Genomic DNA, 25,638 nt, shown 5'->3' on the forward strand with positions numbered 1-25,638 from the left:
ACTAACACTAACATACTGTCTTACATCATGTATATTCCACAAACTAACACTGCATACAGTCTTACATCATGTATATTCCACAAACTAACACTACATACTGTCTTACATCATGTATATTCCACAAAGATGCTGCCCACAGTAATACCTCCATTTAGGTGACATTGGCGATAAGATCTCCCCTTTTTACCGTCATATAGCTTTTTAACATGTGTAATATACCTTGTCGATTATTAATAATTTAAACAAACTTCAGAGACGAAAGAGGGGGAACAACATGTAAAATGTTGGTATAAAACACTGCTGTGAGCACAGTAGACAAGCATTATGGCTAGATAACCCTCGCCATTATAAGCCCCATGGCAAACTAACCAAAGAATTTACACAACATAGCAAGCTAACCCTCAATTATACGCTACATAGCAAACTAACCAATGATTATACGCTACATAGCAAACTAACCAATGATTATACGCTACATAGCAAACTAACCAATGATTATACGCTACATAGCAAATTAACCAAACATTATACGCTACATAGCAAACTAACCAACCATTATGCCCTATATAGCTAGCTAACCAAACATTATACGCTACATAGCAAACTAACCAACCATTATATGCTACATAGCAAACTAACCAACCATTATGCCCTATATAGCTAGCTAACCAAACATTATACGCTACGTAGCACACTAACAAACCATTATACGCTACATAGCAAACTAACCAAACATTATACGCTACATAGCAAACTAACCAACCATTATACACTACATAGCAAGCTAACCAACCATTATACGCTACATAGCAAGCTAACCAACCATTATATGCTACATAGCAAGCTAACCAACCATTATACGCTACATAGCAAGCTAACCAAACATCATACATGAATAAGTATTGTTTTACAGCTGCTAACTGCACACTGTAAAAAGATGTACAGTATGTGTGTCCGTCACTTACAGACAGTCCACACTGTAAAAAGATGTACAGTATGTGTGTCAGTCACTTACAGACTTGTAAATATACATTTAGACCACCACCACCCTCAGAAATGTTCATTTCAAGGTATGTCTTAACTCTGACAATGTACAAATGGACCTGAATGGACCGAACACTGTCAGAGTTCCAGACCTTGTAAGGGTCACTTCAGACCGCCCTGAAGGAACCTACAGAGTCCCTGGAATCCACTTTGAGGACCACAGTTGAACAGTATTCAATCAAACGGGGGCCACACTCTGGCCGCTGGAGGTGAAGACATCCGTCTTGAGGTATAAATCCACGTTCAAAAAAGGGCAAATAGTCTTTGAACGCATCACTAAAGACTCACTCTTGTCAGTTTGTGAAACTTGGCATCTTTGACTCTACATAGCAAATTACATCTCTTGTCCAAACAAACCAGCACAAACACATCCAAGTCTTTTGACTTGTAGCGGTGCAGTGCCAGACCTATCAAGTCAGCGGGAACAGGAAAAGGTGTGTACACCTAATGGACTGCCGTACTACTACTACTACTACTACTACAGTGGTGTACCAACTGTACACCTAATGGACTGCCGTACTACTACTACTACAGTGGTGTACCAACTGTACACCTAATGGACTACAGTACTACTACTACTACAGTGGTGTACCAACTGTACACCTAATGGACTACAGTACTACTACTACTACTACTACAGTGGTGTACCAACTGTACACCTAATGGACTGCCGTACTACTACTACAGTGGTGTACCAACTGTACACCTAATGGACTGCCGTACTACTACTACTACAGTGGTGTACCAACTGTACACCTAATGCACTACAGTACTACTACTACTACTACAGTGGTGTACCAACTGTACACCTAATGGACTACAGTACTACTACTACTACTACAGTGGTGTACCAACTGTACACCTAATGGACTACAGTACTACTACTACTACAGTGGTGTACCAACTGTACACCTAATGGACTACAGTACTACTAATACTACTACAGTGGTGTACCAACTGTACACCTAATGGACTGCCGTACTACTACTACTACTACAGTGGTGTACCAACTGTACACCTAATGGACTACAGTACTACTACTACTACAGTGGTGTACCAACTGTACACCTAATGGACTACAGTACTACTACTACAGTGGTGTACCAACTGTACACCTAATGGACTACAGTACTATTACTACAGTGGTGTACCAACTGTACACCTAATGGACTACAGTACTACTACTACTACAGTGGTGTACCAACTTTACACCTAATGGACTGCAGTACTACTACTACTACAGTGGTGTAGCAACTGTACACCTAATGGACTGCAGTACTACTACTACTACAGTGGTGTACCAACTGTACACCTAATGGACTGCCGTACTACTACTACTACAGTGGTGTACCAACTGTACACCTAATGGACTACAGTACTACTACTACTACAGTGGTGTACCAACTGTACACCTAATGGACTACAGTACTACTACTACTACTACTACAGTGGTGTACCAACTGTACACCTAATGGACTGCCGTACTACTACTACAGTGGTGTACCAACTGTACACCTAATGGACTGCCGTACTACTACTACTACAGTGGTGTACCAACTGTACACCTAATGCACTACAGTACTACTACTACTACTACAGTGGTGTACCAACTGTACACCTAATGGACTACAGTACTACTACTACTACAGTGGTGTACCAACTGTACACCTAATGGACTACAGTACTACTACTACTACTACAGTGGTGTACCAACTGTACACCTAATGGACTGCCGTACTACTACTACTACTACAGTGGTGTACCAACTGTACACCTAATGGACTACAGTACTACTACTACTACAGTGGTGTACCAACTGTACACCTAATGGACTACAGTACTACTACTACTACAGTGGTGTACCAACTGTACACCTAATGGACTACAGTACTATTACTACAGTGGTGTACCAACTGTACACCTAATGGACTACAGTACTACTACTACTACAGTGGTGTACCAACTTTACACCTAATGGACTGCAGTACTACTACTACTACAGTGGTGTAGCAACTGTACACCTAATGGACTGCAGTACTACTACTACTACAGTGGTACACCTAATGCACTACCGTACTACTACTACAGTGGTACACCTAATGCACTACAGTACTACTACTACAGTGGTACACCTAATGCACTACCGTACTACTACTACAGTGGTACACCTAATGCACTACCGTACTACTACTACAGTGGTACACCTAATGCACTACAGTACTACTACTACAGTGGTACACCTAATGCACTACCGTACTACTACTACAGTGGTACACCTAATGCACTACAGTACTACTACTACAGTGGTACACCTAATGCACTACAGTACTACTACTACAGTGGTACACCTAATGCACTACCGTACTACTACTACAGTGGTACACCTAATGCACTACCGTACTACTACTACAGTGGTACACTTAATGCACTACCGTACTACTACTACAGTGGTACACCTAATGCACTACCGTACTACTACTACAGTGGTACACCTAATGCACTACAGTACTACTACTACAGTGGTACACCTAATGCACTACAGTACTACTACTACAGTGGTACACTTAATGCACTACCGTACTACTACTACAGTGGTACACCTAATGCACTACAGTACTACTACTACAGTGGTGTACCAACTGTACACCTACTGCACAGTAATGATGGATGAGCACTCGGGATGTAACCATAAGCAGGGGCGTCCATAATAACGTTGCTTGGATGGCAACATATGTTGCTCCAAAAGCTGTATGTACCTTTCAGCATTAATGGTGCCTTCACAGATGTGTAAGTTACCCATGTCTTGACCACTAATACACCCCCATACCATCACACATGCTGCCTTTTACACTCTCACCCTAGAACAGTCCGGATGGTTCTTTTCCTCTTTGGTCCGGAGGACACCACGTCCACAGTTTCCAAAAACAAGAAGATTTTTCCACTTTGCATCAGATCGGGCCCAGCGAAGCATTTCTGGGTGTTGTTGATAAATGGCTTTGGCTTTGCATAGTAGAGTTTTAACTTGCACTTACAGATGTAGCGACCAACTGTAGTTACTGACGGTGGTTTTCTGAAGTGTTCCTGAGCCCATGTGGTGATATCCTTTACACACTGATGTTGCTTTTTGATGCAGTAGTGCCTGAGGAATCCAAGGTGTGTAATATCATGGCTTACCTGCAGTGATTTCTCCACATTCTCTGAACCTTTTGATGATATTACGGAGCGTAGATGGTGGAATCCCTCAATTCCTTGTTGAGAAATGTTGTTCTTCAACAATTTGCTCAGACATTTGTTGACAAAGTGGTGACCCTCGCCCCGTCCTTGTTTGTGAACGACTGAGCATTTCATGGAATCTACTTTTATAGCCAATCATGGCACCCACCTGTTCCCAATTAGCCCGTTCACCTGTGGGATGTTCCAAATAAGTCTTTGACGAGCATTCCTCAACTTTCTCACTCTTTTTTGCCACTTGTGCCAGCTTTTTTTTAAACATGTTGCAGGCATCAAATTCCAAATGAGCTAATATTTGCAAAATCATCTCACAGCTGGTCTCTCCTTCCTCATTCATGTGACACCCACAAGCTTGAAATCTGTGCCTGCAAGATATGATGGAGGACTTTGTTGCTCCCTCCCAGGTCTACGTGTGTGTAGATGTGCGACAGCAGTGTGTGTGAGGACAAGCCCCCGGCCCCCCCTGTCAGAATGAGCAGCCAAGGAGGAGGAGCCAAGGACCCCCAGTCCACCAATCACAACTCTCGACCTCTGCCGTCTGTCCCGGAAGAAAAGAAGCCCAGAAACAAAATCATCTCCATGTTCGCCTCGGAGAAAGGTCACACACACACACGCACGCACACACACACGCACGCACACGCACGCACACACGCATGCACACACACACACACATACAACAACATAATAGATGTCATATATCACATACAACAACGTAATAGATGTCATATATCACATACAACAACGTAATAGATGTCATATATCACATACAACAACGTAATAGATGTCATATATCACATACAACAACGTAATAGATGTCATATATCACATACAACAACGTAATAGATGTCATATATCACATACAACAACGTAGTAGATGTCATATATCACATACAACAACGTAGTAGATGTCATATATCACATACAACAACGTAGTAGATGTCATATATCACATACAACAACGTAGTAGATGTCATATATCACATACAACAACGTAGTAGATGTCATATATCACATACAACAACGTAATAGATGTCATATATCACATACAACAACGTAGTAGATGTCATATATCACATACAACAACGTAGTAGATGTCATATATCACATACAACAACATAATAGATGTCATATATCACATACAACAACGTAATAGATGTCATATATCACATACAACAACGTAATAGATGTCATATATCACATACAACAACGTAATAGATGTCATATATCACATACAACAACGTAATAGATGTCATATATCACATACAACAACGTAATAGATGTCATATATCACATACAACAACATAATAGATGTCATATATCACATACAACAACGTAATAGATGTCATATATCACATACAACAACGTAATAGATGTCATATATCACATACAACAACGTAATAGATGTCATATATCACATACAACAACGTAATAGATGTCATATATCACATACAACAACGTAATAGATGTCATATATCACATACAACAACGTAATAGTCGTCATATATCACATACAACAACGTAATAGATGTCATGGATGACATCTATTACGTTGTTGTATGTGATAAATGACATCTATTACGTCATTTCTGCAAAAGAGGTCACCTTGAATAAGTAAGATTGTCTTGCAGGAGGCAGGAAGAAGGACCGGGACAAGGACAGACCAGAGATCTCCTCCCCGTCAGACTTTGAGCACACCATCCATGTGGGCTTTGACGCCGTCACCGGGGAGTTCACTGTGAGGAATAGTTTGTTCTAAAGTCTTCCTTCTATCTTTCCTCTTTGCTGTCTATGCTCCGCCCCCATGAAAGACGTATGAAGTGTCTGAGCTTTTCTTCTGCTGGCTTCCACGCTGAAAGGCTCAGCAAGCAGACTCTGATCCTAAGTGTGTGTGTGACCAGGGCATGCCGGAGCAGTGGGCCCGCCTCCTTCAGACCTCCAACATCACTAAATCGGAGCAGAAGCAGAACCCGCAGGCGGTTCTTGACATCCTCAAGTTCTACGACTCCACCAGCGGGAAGCAGAAGTACCTCAGTTTCTCCGCCTCAGGTGGGTTCACCTCAGCGAGTCCACACTTCGGGTGTGTGGGAGTCTCGCCTCACTCCTTTACCTCGTCTCCTTTCAGATAAAGATTCCCAGTCGGTGAGTCGCCCAGCTCATTTCCCGCGCTCTCATTGGTCCGCTTTCAAACCCGCTTGTGAACCTGCCGCAGCTGGACAAGCAGAGCGCCAACAACTCGTCGCCGGGGAGGAAAGACGGCGACGACGATGACGACGACGCGCCGCCGCCAATTGTGGCGCCCAGGCCGGAACACACCAAATCTGTGAGTTGTTATAAGATCGTGTCTTACTTTAGTAGTAGTACTAGTGCAGGGGTGTCCAAAGTGCGGCCCGCAGCTAATTGTTTACCGGCAAAAAATTGCAAAATGTATAGTATTGCAAAAATTAAAAAAAACATTTAAAAAAGTGGAATGAGGTGAAAATAAACCAGTTGCAATATTGACACAAAGCTGCCATGCAGGCTGTTTTTCTTGTCTTTTGTCTTTCTTTCTTTATCTTTTTTTTTGCCATTGCTAAAAAAAAAAAGACAAAAAATCTATGTTATAATGAATTATTTACCTATTCAAGGCTCCAATTATTTCAAATATTTCACTTTAAAGTGTTTTATAACACATGGCACACTGACAAAGCTTAATCTATTGTTACTATAACAATCTACAAGGTTAATGTAGGTTGCTTCTCTTTCTTCCCCTCCATTTTTCTGCATTCTTTCGTATCTCAAGCTATCATGACGTATATGTATTGTTGCATTTGGACAATTGTATTGTTGATAATAAAGGTAAAGTATTGGTATTGTTTATTATCAATAGCACTATTTCTATTGGTATTCATATTGCTCCATTTTTAGTCATTTCTGTATTATTTTTTATTTTCACTAACTGCTTATTTGCTATTACTTTTACCATCATATTTGTACATGTCCTATTTGCTGATGTTGCTCTGTTGTTGTTGTTGTTGTTGTGTTTGCTGTTGTTGTTTTTGTCTCTCTGTCTAATCCCCCTCTTGTCCCCACAACTCCCCCCTCTGTCTTCCTTTTTCTCTCTTTCTATCCCCTCCTGCTGCGGCCCGGCTGCACCAAATGATAATATAAATACATTTAATAAAGTCAAATACAAATAAGGCAACAAGAGAAGTATCCTACACTTCTCTTTTGTAAAGTAAATGTGAACAGCCTATATGGGCATCTACATCTACTATATGATTTGCCTGAGAAGCTGGGCAGGACATTATAAAAAAATAAAAAAATAAAAAAAAAAAAAAAAAATAAAATGTTTTATGTGGAAAAAATATTGCATATATTGTGTGGTTGCCATATAAAAGTTTTCTTTGACAAAAGAGCATAAAAACAAACAAAATAATAGTTCAAAAGTAAAATGGACAGATATATCTGAAGTTGATCTTGTAACTTAAGTGTTGAAAGTAAAAAAAAACTAATAAAAATGTATCACTTTTTTATTTTTTTTATTTTTATTTTTATTTTATTTTTATTTTTATTTTATTTTTAATTTTTTTAATTTTTTTATTTATTGATTTATTGATTTTTATTTTTTTTTAATGTATCACTTTATGAGTGGGGGACCTTTTGGATCCCAAATATATTTAGTGGGATTTTATTAATATTTTCACTGTGATTACTCCAAAATATAAAATAATTCAAATCAACGGTTTCCTGCATTATTGATCTTTTAGAGCTCTAATTACTAAATACTGCATATTTCCAGTTTTACTATAAAAAACAAAGTTGTCTGACAGAAAAGGCATAAAACCTTTTTTTTAACTTTTTATCAACCTGAAGTTGATATAGAGATTTACTGTAGATAGATAGATAGATAGATAGATAGATAGATAGATAGATAGATAGATAGATAGATAGATAGATAGATAGTACTTTATTGATTCCTTCAGGAGAGTTCCCTCAGGAAAATTTAAATTCCAGCAGCAGTGTACAAAATTGTAAAAAGTAAAAAGTAAATAATGGGGGTATAAATGGAGACAAAATAGAAAAATATTACAATAGAATAAAAATAAAAAGCAACGATGAGAATAAAAATATAACAGTAAAATAAGAATATAACAAGAGAAACTAGGCAGTAGTGACCATGTTATGAAAAAGTATTTCACTGCTATTGTTTTGCATCCCCTGTCATCCTAGTACTGTAAGCGTTAAATAAAACATAATAATAATAATTTGACTTATTTTTAACATTTTAATGACTGAGACCCTTTATGGTCCCCGTGAGCCCTAAAGGTTAAAACAAACAAAAAAATCCCTATATTTTGTTATGGTTTGAAAATGGAAAATATGAAAATGGCCCCCGCATGCTTACATTTTTCCGTGTGCGGCCCTCAGGGGAAAAAGTTTGGACACCCCTGTAAATAAATAAATAAATAGTGCAAAGGACTGTTTGTATTTGAAGAATTTGTTTGTGCATCAACAAGAAAGGTTTAATAAATCATATTTTGTACTTATGTATTTGAATGATAAAGGTGAGTAAATTGTTTGTAGGCATTTTTACAGGACAAAGGAACAATATTTGGTAAATTAAATCAATATCAACCGTGTGATTCCTCCCAACCAATTAGCCAAAATTGGTAGTTGTAATCATGAAAAATGCATATGTATAAAAACAATCATTTAAGAAAAAAAATGCCGTACAAAAATTGTCATTGAATATATTTTAGTTTATGTTGTTATATAATAGTGATTTATTTACAATAATGGAAATTGTAATATAACATAACTTATTTTTTCACCATTTTAAATAAATGATCAAAAATTACTAATTTTTACATTTATTTTTTACATTCAATCATTTCAAATACATTTGAATCATTATCAGTAATTATTTTAGGACGATTATTTTGATCTGCGGCCTGGCAGGAGGCATTTCTCTGCACTCCAGGACTGAACACTACAGGACGTCCTTAGGATGTTTGATAGAAATTTCAACTGATCATCTTCCAGACTCTGTAGTCTAGACTTATCTGTATTACATGCATTTTACCTTTAATGTAGTCCTTGTATCTTTATTTTAGCCTGTTTTTTATTGTTTGTATTCTCATTTTTTAATGTGTAATGTGCACGTCCTTTGTTGCGTGAGCTATGGGAGATACCGGAATTTACCCACGTACAGTGGTGGTGAAAAGTGTACATACACGTGTAAAGAACATCATGTCATGGCTGTCTTGACTTTACAATCATTTCTACAACTCTTATTTTTTTGTGATGTAGTGATTGGAGCACATACTTGAAGAAGTTTGCTTCTTTTATGAATTTATTATGGGTCTACTGAAAATGTGACTAATCAAAAGTATACATACAGCAATGTTAATATTTGCTTACATGTCCCTTGGCAAGTTGACCTGCAATAAGGCGCTTTTGGTAGCCATCCACAAGCTTCTGCTTGACCACTTGACCACTAAATTGCTGCAGTTCAGCTAAATGTGTTGCTTTTCTGACATGGACTTGTTTCTTCAGCATTGTCCACACCTTTAAGTCAGGACTTTGGGAAGGCCATTCTAAAACCTTCATTCTAGCCTGATTTAGCCATTCCTTGACCACTTTTGAGGTGTGTTTGGGGTCATTGTCCTGTTGGAACACCCAACAAGACCCAACCTCCGGGCTGATGATTTTAGCTTGTCCTGGACAATTTGGAGCTAATCCTCCTTTTTCATTGTCCCATTTAAAGCAGCAGTTCCATTGGCAGCAAAACAGGCCCAGAGCATAATACTACCACCACCATGCTTGACAGTAGGTATAGTGTTCCTGAGATTAAAGGCCTCACCTTTTCTCCTCCAAACATATTGCTGGGTATTGTGGCCAAACAGCTCCATTTTTGTTGCATCTGACCACAGAACTTTCCTCCAGAAGGTCTTATCTTTGTCCATGTGATCAGCAGCAAACTTAAGACGAGCCTTAAGGTGTGGCTTCTGGAGCAAGAGCTTCCTTCTTGCATGGTAGCCTCTCAGACTGTGGACACTGACACATGTGTTCCAGCAGCTTCCAATTCATTGCAGACCTGCTTTTTGCTGGTTCTCGGTTGACTCTTGATCATCCTGACCAATTTTCTCCCAGCAGCAGGTGATAGCTTGCGTTTTCTTTTTGATCGTGGCAGTGACAAAACTGTGCCATGCACTTTATACTTCCGAACAATTGTCTGCACAGTTGCTCTTGGGACCTTAAGCTGCCTTGAAATGGCTCCAAGTGACTTTCCTGACTTGTTCAAGTCAATGATTCGTTTTTTTTCAGATCTGTGCTGAGTTCCTTTGACGTTCCCATTGTGGCGTTTGTAAGCGAGTCTTAATGACCGCATCACATGAGCCCAGAGAAGTCAACAGGTGTCGTCAATCATAATCACTCACATGAAGTTAAGAGGCCGTGAAGCTCATTTGATTTGATTGTAGCTTTTCTACATCACTAACATTGATCATGTATGTTGCTGTATGTATACTTTTGATTGCTCACATTTTCAGTAGACACATAATAAATTCATAAAAGAACCAAACTTCATGAATGTTTTTTGTGAGCAACAAGTATGTGCTCCAATCACTACATCACAAAAAAATAAGAGTTGTAGAAATGATTGACAGCCATGACATGATGTTCTTTACAAGTGACCACCACTGTATCTATCTGTCTTTCTATTTGAATTTATATATTTATGTCTTTATAATTACTATCTATTGGAGATGTCCGATAATATCGGCCTGCCGATATTATCGGCCGATATATGCGTTAAAATGTAATATCGGAAATTATCGGTATCGGTTTTTTTATTATCGGTATCGTTTTTTGTTTTTTAAAAATTTTTTTTTATTAAATCCACATAAAAAACACAAGATACACTTACAATTACAACCCAAAAAACCTCCCTCCCCCATTTACACTCATTCACACAAAAGGGTTGTTTCTTTCTGTTATTAATATTCTGCTTCCTACATTATATATCAATATATATCAATACAGTCTGCAAGGGATACAGTCCGTAAGCACACATGATTGTGCGTGCTGCTGCTCCACTAATAGTACTAACCTTTAACACTTCATTTGACTCATTTTCATTAATTACTAGTTTCTATGTAACTGTTTTTATATTGTTTTACTTTAATTTTTATTCAAGAAAATGTTTTTAATTTATTTATCTTATTTTGCTAATTTTTTAAAAAAGTACCTTATCTTCACCATACCTGGTTGTCCAAATCAGGCATAATAATGTGTTAATTCCACGACTGTATATATCGGTTGATATCGGTATCGGTAATTAAAGAGTTGGACAATATCGGAATATCGGATATCGGCAAAAAGCCATTATCGGACATCCCTACTATCTATTGATTATTAACAAATTAGTTGTTTTTGACACTTTTGTATTCCTTCCTCCTTTTCCTTGTTTTATTTGGACTTTTTTTTTTTGGCTAAGAGTTGCATTGAAGAGTCCTTCAAATACCAAACTTTTGAGTTCCATCTGACAAGGTTTACACGAGGTCGGTCATCGAGCCGCTGCCGCCTCCGGAGGGCGACGCAGCCTCCAGGCAGAAGAAGAAGGGAGGCAAGATGACGGATGAGGAGATCATGGAGAAACTCAGTAAGCCTCAGTGACGCCCTCTTGGAATATTTAATGCTAGGTTCACACCAACGGCGCTTTGACGGCGCTTTAAAGCGGCATGCAAAGCGGCGTTAAAGCGTAACAAAGCGCGATTAAAGCGTGAGGGTCCTAATGGATCGTGGGAAAGCTTGTAGTGAAGCGGGACATGCGGCAAGATCGCCAACATTTTTTAAACGGTTTAAAAAAATTCTGCGCTCTGTCAAGAATGGAATAAAACGCCGAGAGCGTATCAAAGCGTGAAAAAGTGTGACAAAGCTCAGCAAAACTTGACTAAAAGCGTAGGAAAGCTTAACAGATCTTGGTTCAAAGCGCGGACCCCATTTTCTGTATGAAAATGTTAAATGATAAATGATAAATGGGTTGTACTTGTATAGCGCTTTTCTACCTTCAAGGTACTCAAAGCGCTTTGACAGTATTTCCACATTCACCCATTCACACACTGATGGCGGGAGCTGCCATGCAAGGCGCTAACCAGCAGCCATCAGAGGCAAAGGGTGAAGTGTCTTGCCCAAGGACACAACGGACGTGACTAGGAAGGTAGAAGGTGGGAATTGAACCCCAGTAACCAGCAACACTCCGATTGCTGGCACAGCCACTCTACCAACTTCGCCACGCCGTTAATAATAAAGAGAATATGTTACGTTTTATAAAAGAAATGCCTTTTATTATTTTCAACTAGCATAAGAAATGAAAGAGATATTTATTAAGATGACAAAAATAAAAGAAATGAAGATATAAAACATAATATAACGGGGAAAAAAAGAGAAATTGAAAAAATAAATGAATATAAAAAATGTGTGGATAATTGCCTTTTATTATTTTCAACTAGCATAAGAAATGAAAGATAGATATTTATTAAGATGACAAAAATAAAAGAAATGAAGATATAAAACATAATATAACGGAAAAAAAAGAGAAATTGAAAAAATAAATGAATATAAAAAATTTGTGGATTTCAGTATACTGAGTTTTTCAATTTTTTTTCTTATTTTTGTTGTAACAATGCACAACAGAGCTTGATAATCGTGTCAGAGCCTGATTTAAAGCGTCAGGATCGCATCAAAGCGTAATAAAGTTCAATAAAGCGTAATAAAACGTATCAAAGCGCGATTTAAAGCGGGATCAAAGCGTGAGGAACGGTAACCAAGCAGCAACTAATTCGTATCAGAGGGTATCAGAGGGTATCAGAGCATAACATTACTTCAGAGATCGGGATATTCGTGGAAAAATTGACAAAAATGACGGCGCTTTGCTCGCCACTTTGCTCGCCACTTTGCTCGCCGCTTTGCTCGCCGCTTTAAAGCGCGGCAAGCGCCGTTGGTGTGAACCAGGCATAAGTTAAGATAATCCTGATGAATGTTGTCTTTTGTCGGTGTTTAAGGAACTATCGTCAGCATCGGAGATCCCAAGAAGAAGTACACGCGATACGAGAAGATCGGGCAAGGGTAAGACGCAGACTTGACCTCATCGGGTGAACCATCAACTGATTAAAATCTGTGTTATATACACTATATTGCCAAAAGTATTTGGACACCTGCCTTTACTCACATATGAACTTGAAGTGCCATCCCATTACTAACCCATAGGGTTCAATGTTGCAGCTATTACAGCTTCAACTCTTCTGGGAAGGCTGTCCACAAGGTTGCAGAGTGTCTTTATAGCAATTTTCCAGCATTCTTCCAAAAGCGCATTGGTTAAGTTGGTGGAGAAGGCCTGGCTCTCAGTTTCCCTTCTAATTCATCCCAAAGGTGTTCTATTGGGTTCAGGTTAGGACTCTGTGCAGGCCAGTCAAGTTCATCCACACCAGACTCTGTCATCCATGTCTTTATGGACCTTGCTTTATCAGTCATGTTGGAAGAGGTTGGGAGCATGGAATTGTCCAAAAAAATGTTTTTATTTTTTTTATTTTCTTTTTTTTACATAAATAAATACAATCATGTGTGCTTACGGACTGTATCCCTGCAGGCTGTATTGATCTATATTGATATAGAATGTATATATTGTGTTTTTTATGTTGATTTCATTAAAAAAAATTAAAAAAAAAATTTAAAAAAAAAAAAAATTTTTTTTTTTTTTAAATTCTTGTGGTGGTTGGGGACCACTGCTTTACACCACTGCATCCCACGCTTTGCATTGGACTTGATGCATGGCTTAGACACAGCCGCCCGGCCATGGAAAGCCATTCCAGGAAGCTCTCTGCGTACTGTACGTGGGCTAATTGGAAGGTGACATGAAGTTTGGAGCACTGTAGCAACCGACTGTGCAGAAAGTCTTTGCACTATGCTGACCTCTCTGTCAGTTTACGTGGCCTGCCACTTGGTTGCTGTTGTTCCCAAACTCTTCACTTTTCTTCTAATAAAGTTGACTTTGGAATATTTAGGAGCGAGGAACTTTCAGGACTGGATTTGTTGCACAGGTGGCATCCTATGACAGGAAGTCACTGAGAGCGGCCCATTCTTTCACAAATGTTTGCAGAAACAGTCTCCGTGCTTGATTTGATACACCGGGCCAAGTGATTAGTGATTCTCATTATTTGGATACTTTTGGCAATATAGTGTATCCTTTCATATTTATAAATATTCTAACCGTCCGTGGACAAAAAAGACTGGAACGGATCATTTGTAAAGTCCCAACAGATAAGATGTTGGTCAGCCTTTTGAGGTTCTTCTCTACATTTTCTCCTTTGACCGCCCCCTGGTGGCCTTGAAAAAGATCAGTTGGACTTTGATTGTATTTATTGTGCCTTGTTTTTCCCTCGCAGGGCGTCTGGAACTGTTTACACAGCCACAGATGTTGCAACAGGTCAAGAGGTATATATTTATCTTCCTTTTCTACATACTGTATGTTTTCAGGCCTTAAAAAGCCTTAAATGGTTTAGAATATCGGGAATTTTGGAAAGGGATGTAACACGTTTAATATCAGATTAAGCACAATCTTATTACAGTATTATTGGGACTATAAGGCGCACTTAAAATCCTTTCATTTTCTCAAAAATTAACAGTGCGCCTTATAAACCAGCGCCTAGTGTACGGAACAATTCTGGTTGTGCTTACCGACCTCGAAGCTATTTTACTTGGCGCATGGTGTAATGATACGTATGACCAGCAGATGGCAGTAACACATAAGGGGTACAAGTACGTGCGGACTGCAAGTTGACGCCTGTTCAATAAATGATGCTAGCAAGTACCCCGTAAGCAAGCAAATCCAAACCTTTGATGTTTCACTGAGAATATAGAACATTACACTTTAAAATCCGTCAAAATGTGGCACATTTAGGCTAACTGAGACTGCTATTGTCAGGTTCAAACACTGATGACATCTATGAAAGCAGGGGTCACCAACGCGGTGCCCGCGGGCACCAGGTAGCCCGTAAGGACCAGATGAGTAGCCCGCCGGCCTGTTCTAAAAATAGCTCAAATAGCAGCACTTACCAGTGAGCTGCCTCTATTTTTTAAATTGTATTTATTTACTAGCAAGCTGGTCTCGCTTTGCCCGACATTTTTAATTCTAAGAGAGACAAAACTCAAATAGAAAATATTTTAAAGACTTGGTCTTCACTTGTTTAAATAAATTCATTAATTTTTTTACCTTGCTTCTTATAACTTTCAGAAAGACAATTTTAGAGAAAAAATATAACCTTAAAAATGATTTTAGGATTTTTAAACACCTCTTTACCTTTTAAATTCCTTCCTCTTCTTTCCTGACAATTTAAATCAATGTTCGAGTAAATTTATTTTTTTTATTGTAAAGAATAATAAATACATTTTAATTTAATTCTTCATTTTAGCTTCTGTTTTTTCGGCGAAGAATATTTGTGAAATATTTCTTCAAACTTATTATGATTAAAATTCAAAAAAATTATTCAGGCAAATCTAGAAAATCTGTAGAATCAAATTTAAATCTTATTTCAAAGTCTTTTGAATTTCTTTTAAAATTTTTGTTCTGGAAAATCTAGAAGAAATAATGATTTGTCTTTGTTAGAAATATAGCTTGGTCCAATTTGTTATATATTCTAACAAAGTGCAGATTGGATTTTAACCTATTTAAAACATGTCATCAAAATTCTAAAATTAATCTTAATCAGGAAAAATTACTAATGATGTTCCATAAATTATTTTTTTTATTTTTTCTAAAAGATTCAAATTAGCTAGTTTTTCTCTTTTTTTTTCGGTTGAATTTTGAATTTTAAAGAGCCGAAATTGAAGATAAACTATGTTTCAAAATTTAATTGTCTCTTTTAAACCGTTCAATTAAGTGTAAATATCATTAATTATTAATAATAACATAGAGTTAAAGGTAAATTGAGCAAATTGGCTATTTCTGGCAATTTATTTAAGTGTGTATCAAACTGGTAGCCCTTCGCATTAATCACTACCCAAGAAGTAGCTCTTGGTTTCAAAAAGGTTAGTGACCCCTGTATTAAACAGACAAAGAAGCAAGGAATTAAACGGAGACAGAATTAAATTTGGCTCAACGAGGAGACACGCGTAGACCTGTACCCTTGCACAGTGTCCCACCACGCTCTGACGAAAGATTGTACGCCTCCTCTTTTATTTGGACTTTCCCCGATTACATGGCAACAGCTGTTTCTAAGGGAGGGGGGTCGTAAACAGCCGTCTCCTTTGGTTACAAAACAGACCTTCATCTTCACCTCCTGCCTCGTCAATAACACACTTTCACATGTCATGAGTACACAGGAATTGTGCGTCGAAAACATGTGTTTGTTAGTGTGTGTGATTGATGAGATGTTGTGTTGTGCAGGTGGCCATCAAGCAGATCAACTTGCAGAAGCAGCCAAAGAAAGAACTGATCATCAACGAGATCCTGGTCATGAAGGAAATGAAGAATCCCAACATTGTCAACTTTGTGGACAGGTGAGGACAAAAGCTGCAAGTGTGTGTAGAAGTGTTTGCTGATGTGTGTGTGCTCGTGCTTGGTGTAGTTTCCTGGTGGGGGAGGAGCTCTTCGTGGTGATGGATTACTTGGCGGGTGGCTCCCTGACTGACGTGGTGACAGAGACCTGCATGGACGAGGCGCAAATCGCAGCCGTGTGCAGAGAGGTTTGTCATCACTGCATCCATTTAATATCATCATTTCACTTTAATAATTATATCATAATTAATGATTTAACTTATATATCAATATAATATATCATCATTTCACTTTAATAATTATATAATAATGATTTAACTTATATATCAATATAATATATCATCATTTCACTTTAATAATTATATAATAATGATTTAACTTATATAACAATATAATATGTAATCATTTCACTTATGTACTGTAACTATATAATATATAATCATTTCAGTTTAATAATTATATAATAATTAAGGATTTAACTTATACAACAATATAATATATAATAATTTCAGCTTAATAATTTTATAATATGTAATCATTTCACTTATGTAACTATATAATATGTAATCATTTCAGTTTAATAATTATATAATAATGATTTAACTTATATAACAATATACTATATAATCATTTTACCTTAGTAATTATTTAATATGTAATCATTTCACTTATGTAACTATATAATATGTAATCATTTCAGTTTAATAATTATATAATAATTAAGGATTTAACTTATATAACAATATAAAATAATAATTTCAGCTTAATAATTTTATAATATGTAATAATTTCACTAATGTAACTATATAATATGTAATCATTTCAGTTTAATAATTATATAATAATGATTTAACTTATATAACAATATAATATATAATCATTTCAGCTTAGTAATTATATAATATGTAATCATTTCACTTATGTAACTATATAATATATAATAATTTCAGTTTAATAATTATATAATAATTACGGATTTAACTTAAATAACAATATAATATATAATAATTTCAGCTTAATAATTTTATATGTAATCATTTCACTAATGTAACTATATAATATGTAATCATTTCAGTTTAATAATTATATAATAATGATTTAACTTATATAACAATATACTGTATAATCATTTTACCTTAGTAATTATATAATATGTAATCATTTCACTTATGTAACTATATATGTAATCATTTCAGTTGAATAATTATATAATAATTAATTATTTAACTTATACATCAATATAATATATAATCATTTAGTTGAATAATTATATAATAATTAATTATTTAACTTATACATCAATATAATATATAATCATTTCAGTTTAATAATTATATAATATGTAATGATTTAACTTACTGTATACAACAATATAATATATAATAATTTCACTTATATAACATTATTGGGGATGTCCGATAATGGCTTTTTGCCGATATCCGATATTACGATATTGTACAACTCTTTAATTACCGATACCGATATCAACCGATATATACAGTCGTGGAATTAACACATTATTATGCCTAATTTGGACAACCAGGTATGGTGAAGATAAGGTACTTTAAAAAATAATAATAATAAGATAAATAAATTAAAAACATTTTCTTGAATACAAAAGAAAGTAAAACAATATAAAAACAGTTACATAGAAACTAGTAATTAATGAAAATGAGTAAAATGAAGTGTTAAAGGTTAGTACTATTAGTGGAGCAGCAGCACGCACAATCATGTGTGCTTACGGACTGTATCCCTTGCAGACTGTATTGATATATATTGATATATAATGTAGGAAGCAGAATATTAATAACAGAAAGAAACAACCCTTTTGTGTGAATGAGTGTAAATGGGGGAGGGAGGTTTTTTGGGTTGTAATTGTAAGTGTATCTTGTGTTTTTTATGTGGATTTAATAAAAAAACAAAAAAAAAAAAAAAAAAACGATACCGATAATAAACAAAACGATACCGATAATTTCTGATATTACATTTTAAAGCATTTATCGGCCGATAATATAATAATTTTACCTTAGTAATTATTTAATATGTAATCATTTCACTTATGTAACTATATAATATATAGTCATTTCAGTTTAATAATTATATAATATGTAATGATTTAACTTACTGTATACAATATAGTATATAATCATTTCACTTATATAACATTATAATATATATTCATTTCGTCCATATAATTATATCATGTATAATTTTTTTACTTATATAATATTATGATGTACAATCATTTAATTATAAAAAAATATATAATAATAAACTTATATAATTATATAATGTATAATAATTTCACTTATATAGGTATATAATATATAATCATTTTACTTATATAATTATAAAATATATAATCATTTTACTTGAATAATTATATAATACATAATCATTTCACTTTAATAATTATATAATAATTAACGATTTAACTTATACAACAATATAATATACAATAATTTCAGCTTAATAATTTTATAATATGTAATCATTTCACTAATGTAACTATATAATATGTAATCATTTCAGTTGAATAATTATATGATAATGATTTAACTTATATAACAATATACTGTATAATCATTTTACCTTAGTAATTATGTTAGGATCCGCTGCCCGGATCATAGTTTGTTTACGTTTTCAAGTCACATGTGTTTTCAGCACCTTGTTTTTTGTTTCTGTTGCCATGACGGCAGATTGTGCTCACCTGCCTCTGGTTAGCGTTCGGGACGCGCACCTGTTGCCCGAGCGCTAATCAGAGGGCTATTTAGTCTTTGCCCGGGCCTCACTCGGCCTGGCTGCCTAATTTGCTCTTACGCAACAGCTAACGACTACTTTGATTCCTGCTAGTTTTCATGCTATGCTATTTTACTTGCTAGCTCCCACGCTAGTCCCTTTGTTTTTTTTGTCTTCCGTGCTATGCGCATGTTTTTGTTTTTTCTGTCGGATTTATTTGCTTAAATAAATCATTTTCCTACCTGCACGCTGTGTCCGAAGCCGTCTGCATACCTGGGAGAACAACCTCGCACAACGATGCGACCCCGTCGTTACAAATTATTTAATATGTAATCATTTCACTCATGTAACTATATAATATATAATCATTTCAGTTGAATAATTATGTAATAATTAATTATTTAACTTATACATCAATATAATATATAATCATTTCAGTTTAATAATTATATAATATGTAATGATTTAACTTACTGTATACAACAATATAATACATAATCATTTCACTTATATAACATTATAATATATATTCATTTCGTCCATATAATTATATCATGTATAATTTTTTTACTTATATAATATTATGATATACAATCATTTAATTATAAAAAATATATAATAATAAACTTATATAATTATATAATGTATAATAATTTCACTTATATAGGTATATAATATATAATCATTTTACTTATATAATTATAAAATATATAATAATTTTACTTGAATAATTATATAATACATAATCATGTCACTTTAATAATTATATAATAATTAATGATTTAACTTGTACATCAATATAATATATAATCATTTCAGTTTAATAATGATATAATATGTAAACATTTCACTTACACAATTATATAATATGTAATCATTTTCACTTTAATATTTACACATCATTATACTTGACTATGATGTACACTATATTGACTAAAGTATTTGGCCACCTGCCTTGACTCACATATGAACATGAAGTGCCATCCCATGGAATTGTCCAACATGTTTTGCTATCCTGGAGCATTCAAAGTTCCTTTCACTGGAACTAAGAGGCCAAGCCCAACTCCTGGAAAAACAACCCCACACCAAATGTCACACTCGGCACAATGCGGTCCGAAATGTAGCGTTCTCCTGGCAGCCTCCAAACCCAGACTGGTCCATCAGATGGAAAAGTGGGATTCATCAGTCCAGAGAAGGCGTCTCCACTGCTCTACAGTCCAGTGGCGACTTGGTGATGTATGGCTTAGACGCAGCCGCCCGGCCATGGAAACCCATTCCACGAAGCTCTCTGCGTACTGTACGTGGGCTAATTGGAAGGTGACGTGAAATTTGGAGCTCTGTAGCAAGTGACTGTGCAAAGAAAGTCTTTGCACTATGCTGACCTCTCTGTCAGTTTACCTGGCCTACCACTTGGTTGCTGTTGTTCCCAAACTCGTCACTTTTATTAGAATAAAGTTGACTTTGGAATATTTAGAAGCGAGGACATTTCAGGACTGGATTTGTTGCACAGGTGGCATCCCATGACTGTTCCACGCTGGAAATCACTGAGAGTGGCCCATTCTTTCACACATGTTTGTAGAAACAGTCTCCGTGCTTGATTTGATACACCGGGCCAAGTGATTAGGACACCTGGGGCCGTACTTATCAAGCTTCTTAGAGTGCCATTTTACACTTAAGTCCTGAGAATTTGCGAAATTTAGTCCTACTCTCAAACTTAAGAATAAAAGCTTTTTATCAACGTTCTTAAGTCTAAGAATCACTCCTACTCTCCACGATATTTAAGAGACCTTCAGAGGTGTCTTAAGTGGTTAGGAGTTGCCAGCAGGGGGTGGCACTGAGGCGAGAGAGACGTGCGCCAACGTTCAGGGAGCGGAACGATGTCCTGGATTTGTTTGATGACGAGCAGCTGATCAAACGGTATCGTTTAGACAGAGCGGGTATTATTTTTGTCACAGATTTAATACTTTTCGATTCCATGTTGATTTCTGCATGTGTCTGCAGTGGGCTAGTATATATAGAGCCACCCACACCAGTTTCAAATTAGTTGCCTAATTAATGAATTGGAAAGAAAATGTTATGACAGTAGCGTATGTGTGTGGCCGTGAGGTGAGTGACGTCAGTGAGTGTGTGGGCGAGAGAAGAGAGGGAGCGGTAGCGTGAGTGCCGGCGGGGACTAGTTTGTTTTGTATTATTTTGTAGTTTATTGTCAAAATATACACTCCCATTGTCCACTTAAATATTTCCAAGATATTTCTTTATTCTTAGACAACGGATTCCCTTCCGTGATTGGTCATTTCTATGGACACAGAAATGACGTCACCTAAAATTGCGTTTACGGCATATAGTAATGTCGTAATTCAGCTCTGAGTGTGACACTTAAGATTCAGTCCTACACTTCGCTGAAAGTGTGAGTAAGACGCTTGATAACTAACTTTTAAGTGCAGCTTTCAGCCAAGAATTTATTTACTCTTAAGTCAACTCTTAGCAGACTTCTTAGGAGTCATTCTAAGAAGCTTGATAAGTACGGCCCCTGGTTCTCATCATTTGGATACTTTTGGCAATAAAGTGTATATTCCATATAATAATGACACTTTCTGGTCTTTGTCTTCAGGTCCTCCAAGCGCTGGAGTTTCTTCACGCCAATCAAGTCATCCATCGAGACATCAAGAGTGACAATGTTCTGCTGGGAATGGATGGATCAGTCAAACTCAGTAAGCACACACACACACACACACACACACACACACACACACACACACACACACACACACACGCACACCCACAGGCAAAATGGAGGCCCTAAGCAGAATTTGACTTGTAACTTTCCTCATTGCATTTTTCCACTTGTATTTATGAGAAACAATTTTTATACTTTTTTGCTCAAAGGTGAATTTGATTTGGTGCATCTTTTGTTCTAAAACTAATTCATGGCTAACAAATTGTACAGACATTTATTTTTGAAGTGCAAAATAATAAATGTAATATAATAAAAAGATACATTGGCATATTTTTCCTGATACGTCTGGTCTAAATTTCACATCAGTACAGTTCTAAGCTACATTTAATAATAATAATATTAGACACATTTATGGTACTAAGCTCCATTTAATAATAATAATATTAGACACATTTATGGTACTAAGCTCCATTTAATAATAATAATATTAGACACATTTATGGTACTAAGCTCCATTTAATAATAATAATATTAGACACATTTATGGTACTAAGCTCCATTTAATAATAATAATATTAAACACATTTATGGTATTAAGTTACATATTAATAATTATGTTAAACACATTTATTGTACTAAGTTACATATTAATAATAATATTATACACATTTATGGTACTAAGTTACATATTAATAATAATATTATACACATTTACTATACACAATAGGTACTAAGTTACATTTGCAGTCACAGCTGTCCTAGGTTAGACTGATGGAAACATGGCTGCTAATTTATAATCAGACCACCACCAAGTCTTTTATGTTCATATTCATACACCAAACATTGACATTCATACACCAAACACTAACATTCATACACCAAACACTAATATTTATATTCATACACCAAACACTAATATTTATATTCATACACCAAACACTAATATTTACATTCATACACCAAACACTAATATTTATATTCATACACCAAACACTAATATTTATATTCATACACCAAACACTAATATTTATATTCATACACCAAACCCTAATATTTATATTCATACACCAAACACTAATATTCATATTCATACATCAAACACTAATATTTACATTCATACACCAAACACTAATATTTATATTCATACACCAAACACTAATATTTACATTCATACACCAAACACTAATATTTATATTCATACACCAAACACTAATATTTACATTCATACACCAAACACTAATATTTATATTCATACACCAAACACTAATATTCATATTCATACATCAAACACTAATATTTACATTCATACACCAAACACTAATATTTATATTCATACACCAAACACTAATATTTACATTCATACACCAAACACTAATATTTATATTCATACACCAAACACTAATATTTATATTCATACACCAAACACTAATATTTACATTCATACACCAAACACTAATATTTATATTCATACACCAAACCCTAATATTTATATTCATACACCAAACACTAATATTCATATTCATACATCAAACACTAATATTTACATTCATACACCAAACACTAATATTCATATTCATACATCAAACACTAATATTTACATTCATACACCAAACACTAATATTTACATTCATACACCAAACACTAATATTTATATTCATACACCAAACCCTAATATTTATATTCATACACCAAACACTAATATTCATATTCATACATCAAACACTAATATTTACATTCATACACCAAACACTAATATTCATATTCATACATCAAACACTAATATTTACATTCATACACCAAACACTAATATTTATATTCATACACCAAACACTAATATTTACATTCATACACCAAACACTAATATTCATATTCATACATCAAACACTAATATTTACATTCATACACCAAACACTAATATTCATATTCATACATCAAACACTAATATTTACATTCATACACCAAACACTAATATTCATATTCATACATCAAACACTAATATTTACATTCATACACCAAACACTAATATTACATTCATACACCAAACACTAATATTACATTCATACACCAAACACTAATATTACATTCATACACCAAACACTAATATTTATATTCATACCTCAAACATGTATTCCTCCTTAGAGACATTCAGACCTTGGAACACACAGGTGGTCTTGAACCGGGTCTTTCTTTCTGTCCCTGGCAGCCGACTTTGGCTTCTGTGCTCAGATCACACCGGAGCAGAGCAAGCGCAGCACCATGGTGGGAACTCCCTACTGGATGGCTCCGGAGGTGGTGACCCGGAAGGCCTACGGACCCAAGGTGGACATCTGGTCCCTGGGCATCATGGCCATAGAAATGGTGGAGGGGGAGCCCCCCTATCTCAACGAGAACCCTCTCAGGGTGAGTATGTCCCAAGACTTAGTCGTGTTCTGTGTTGGACTCGGGTCTTGTACCTCATTTCTGTGTTGGACTCAGGTCTTGTACTTAATTTCTGTGTTGGACTCAGGCCTTGTACCTCATTTCTGTGTTGGACTCAGGTCTTGTACTTAATTTCTGTGTTGGACTCAGGCCTTGTACCTCATTTCTGTGTTGGACTCAGGTCTTGTACCTCATTTCTGTGTTGGACTCAGGCCTTGTACCTCATTTCTGTGTTGGACTCAGGCCTTGTACCTCATTTCTGTGTTGGACTCAGGCCTTGTACCTCATTTCTGTGTTGGACTCAGACCTTGTACCTCATTTCTGTGTTGGACTCAGGCCTTGTACCTCATTTCTGTGTTGGACTCAGGCCTTGTACCTCATTTCTGTGTTGGACTCAGACCTTGTACCTCATTTCTGTGTTGGACTCAGGCCTTGTACCTCATTTCTGTGTTGGACTCAGGCCTTGTACCTCATTTCTGTGTTGGACTCAGGCCTTGTACCTCATTTCTGTGTTGGACTCAGGTCTTGTACTTAATTTCTGTGTTGGACTCAGGCCTTGTACCTCATTTCTGTGTTGGACTCAGGTCTTGTACTTAATTTCTGTGTTGGACTCAGGCCTTGTACCTCATTTCTGTGTTGGACTCAGGTCTTGTACCTCATTTCTGTGTTGGACTCAGGTCTTGTACTTAATTTCTGTGTTGGACTCAGGCCTTGTACCTCATTTCTGTGTTGGACTCAGGTCTTGTACTTAATTTCTGTGTTGGACTCAGGCCTTGTACCTCATTTCTGTGTTGGACTCAGGCCTTGTACCTCATTTCTGTGTTGGACTCAGGCCTTGTACCTCATTGCCACCAACGGGACTCCTGAGCTGCAGAGTCCAGAGAAGTTGTCTCCAGTCTTCAAGTCCTTCCTGTCCCGATGTCTGGAGATGGACGTGGAGAAACGAGGCTCAGGCAGAGAATTGCTACAGGTGAGACTGTCACATACAACAATG

General features: G+C 36.0%; 1 protein-coding gene across 2 annotated transcripts in view; it reads left to right on the plus strand.

The window, feature by feature from the left end:
- The window catches only part of LOC133647133 (serine/threonine-protein kinase PAK 2-like), a 71,760-nt gene that overhangs the window by 13,291 nt on the left and 32,831 nt on the right, over nt 1-25,638 (plus strand). For both annotated transcript variants that reach the window (XM_062043261.1, XM_062043262.1), the window contains exons 2-14: nt 4,680-4,873; nt 5,904-6,010; nt 6,174-6,321; nt 6,398-6,414; nt 6,485-6,595; nt 11,806-11,917; nt 13,320-13,383; nt 14,700-14,748; nt 16,700-16,812; nt 16,881-16,998; nt 22,161-22,260; nt 24,430-24,626; nt 25,477-25,614. In XM_062043261.1, coding sequence (XP_061899245.1) covers nt 4,696-4,873; nt 5,904-6,010; nt 6,174-6,321; nt 6,398-6,414; nt 6,485-6,595; nt 11,806-11,917; nt 13,320-13,383; nt 14,700-14,748; nt 16,700-16,812; nt 16,881-16,998; nt 22,161-22,260; nt 24,430-24,626; nt 25,477-25,614 — 1,452 coding nt within the window. In that variant the 5' untranslated portion in view covers nt 4,680-4,695. The remainder of the gene's footprint in view (nt 1-4,679; nt 4,874-5,903; nt 6,011-6,173; nt 6,322-6,397; nt 6,415-6,484; nt 6,596-11,805; nt 11,918-13,319; nt 13,384-14,699; nt 14,749-16,699; nt 16,813-16,880; nt 16,999-22,160; nt 22,261-24,429; nt 24,627-25,476; nt 25,615-25,638) is intronic.

This window comes from Entelurus aequoreus, linkage group LG03 (genome assembly GCF_033978785.1).
Source record: "Entelurus aequoreus isolate RoL-2023_Sb linkage group LG03, RoL_Eaeq_v1.1, whole genome shotgun sequence".
Classification (NCBI taxonomy): domain Eukaryota; kingdom Metazoa; phylum Chordata; class Actinopteri; order Syngnathiformes; family Syngnathidae; genus Entelurus; species Entelurus aequoreus.